Source organism: Frankliniella occidentalis, unplaced genomic scaffold, assembly GCF_000697945.3.
Source record: "Frankliniella occidentalis isolate FOCC.00 unplaced genomic scaffold, Focc_3.1 Scaffold5446, whole genome shotgun sequence".
Classification (NCBI taxonomy): Eukaryota; Metazoa; Arthropoda; class Insecta; order Thysanoptera; family Thripidae; genus Frankliniella; species Frankliniella occidentalis.
The window spans coordinates 1-1,463 of record NW_026272487.1 but is presented as its reverse complement, the minus strand read 5'-3'; the positions used below and the strand labels follow the sequence as shown (position 1 = coordinate 1,463).

At 34.7% G+C, this 1,463-nt stretch overlaps 1 protein-coding gene across 1 annotated transcript; it reads left to right on the top strand.

The window, feature by feature from the left end:
• Positions 1-24: 24 nt before the first annotated feature.
• Positions 25-1,391, top strand: LOC113214138 (uncharacterized; the record flags this gene model as incomplete). Its single annotated transcript, XM_052277019.1, is given in 7 exon segments — positions 25-214; positions 304-362; positions 455-527; positions 621-703; positions 787-912; positions 988-1,075; positions 1,144-1,391. Coding segments are annotated over 4 exon segments (479 nt in total), but the record flags the coding sequence as incomplete, so codon positions are not given.
• Positions 1,392-1,463: the final 72 nt, after the last annotated feature.

Below are 1,463 nucleotides of genomic sequence, written 5' to 3'. Positions count from 1 at the left end.
TTTCTTATTTTCTTTTATAGAATACCGCAAGCACAAGAAATTATCTTTTTGTGGTGGAGAGATTTGCAATGACCATGCATTTATTCCTCCAAAAATATCTGAAAACTGTAGAAATCAATCAGTTTGTATTGAACTAAAACTTAAACAGGGAGTTTTTCCTCCAACTGAAAGTCAACTCACGTACTGTGCTTTCTGTTGTAAACAAGAACTTAAGGTGAAGAATATTCTTTTCATTTGATGAAGGATTAAAAATTATGGTTTTGAAGTGCATCACTAAAACTTGACAGAATTCCATTGTTGCAGTTGAAAGATGGTAGTGCCTCAAAGAGAAGCAAATATTGTCCCCTGGATGTGTTTTCTGGGTATGGTATTTTCAGACTAATTATTGTTTTGAGTATGGCATAGGTAACAACCTTGTATTAAATGTGAGAGGGCTTTCTTGTCCTCGCGGTAGGTCCCTGGCAAGAATAAAACATGCAGTAAAGTCACTTCTCCAGACTCCTCAAAACAATTTAAGGATCTTTTGTGTATGTTTCATTTGGAATTCTTATTTTTAATTTCTCACATCATCTTTCAATGACGCTCATTAAATGGTAAACCTCTGCTCTTTCTTGATTCAGGATGGTAATCTTGCTTATGGTGATGGATATTCAGTTGAGGATTTACAGTTAGTTCTCTCTCAATGGATGCATAGTACTCCTGGGTAATTTAATTTTTTTTTTACAATTTCCTGCATGTAAGAATTTTTTTAAGTACTGAGTCAAACCTGAAAATGTTTTAAAACAGATCAGATCTTGTTGAAAGATTTACCTGTTTGCTGGTACAAGCTTTGACCATGCAAGTTGGACATGAATGTGAGGGAAGTACAAATTCTTCTTGGTTGTATAATGGGGCTCCTCTCTTTGATACAAGGTAAAAATAATTATCAAGCAGAAGTTTGTGGAACTTATTAAGATGTTTATTTGTTAAATATCTGTATTTGTTCAGAAAAAGCGTACATCATGATAATCTCAAAGAGGAATTTCCTAGAACCAACCAGAAACCTTGTAATTTTGAAAAGCAAAATTTACCTGAGGTACGTTTTTGCTTCACTGTCTCTTCCTCCATAGTTATTTTTTTATCTATAACTGAATTCTTTGTCAGGGCTGCATTCTACATCGATTAGCTCAAGCACAAGCTTTAGACCAGTATGGCGTTAATCTTGTCTTTAATATGCTAATGAGTGATGAAGACCTTGTAAGGGCTACAGAGAATGCAAGTGCCACCTATGACACACAGTATGTCCATAGCATTATCAAGAGAGGATGTAGTTATGAGCTGAACCCGATTGAATCCTACCTTATCTCTGCAACTGTAAGAGACTGCTCTGTACTCATTTGCCTTCAAGAATTGTAAGTACACATAATCCTTTCATAATAACGAAGCTCATTTGAGCAAGCCCATTATTTAATAATCTTATTATT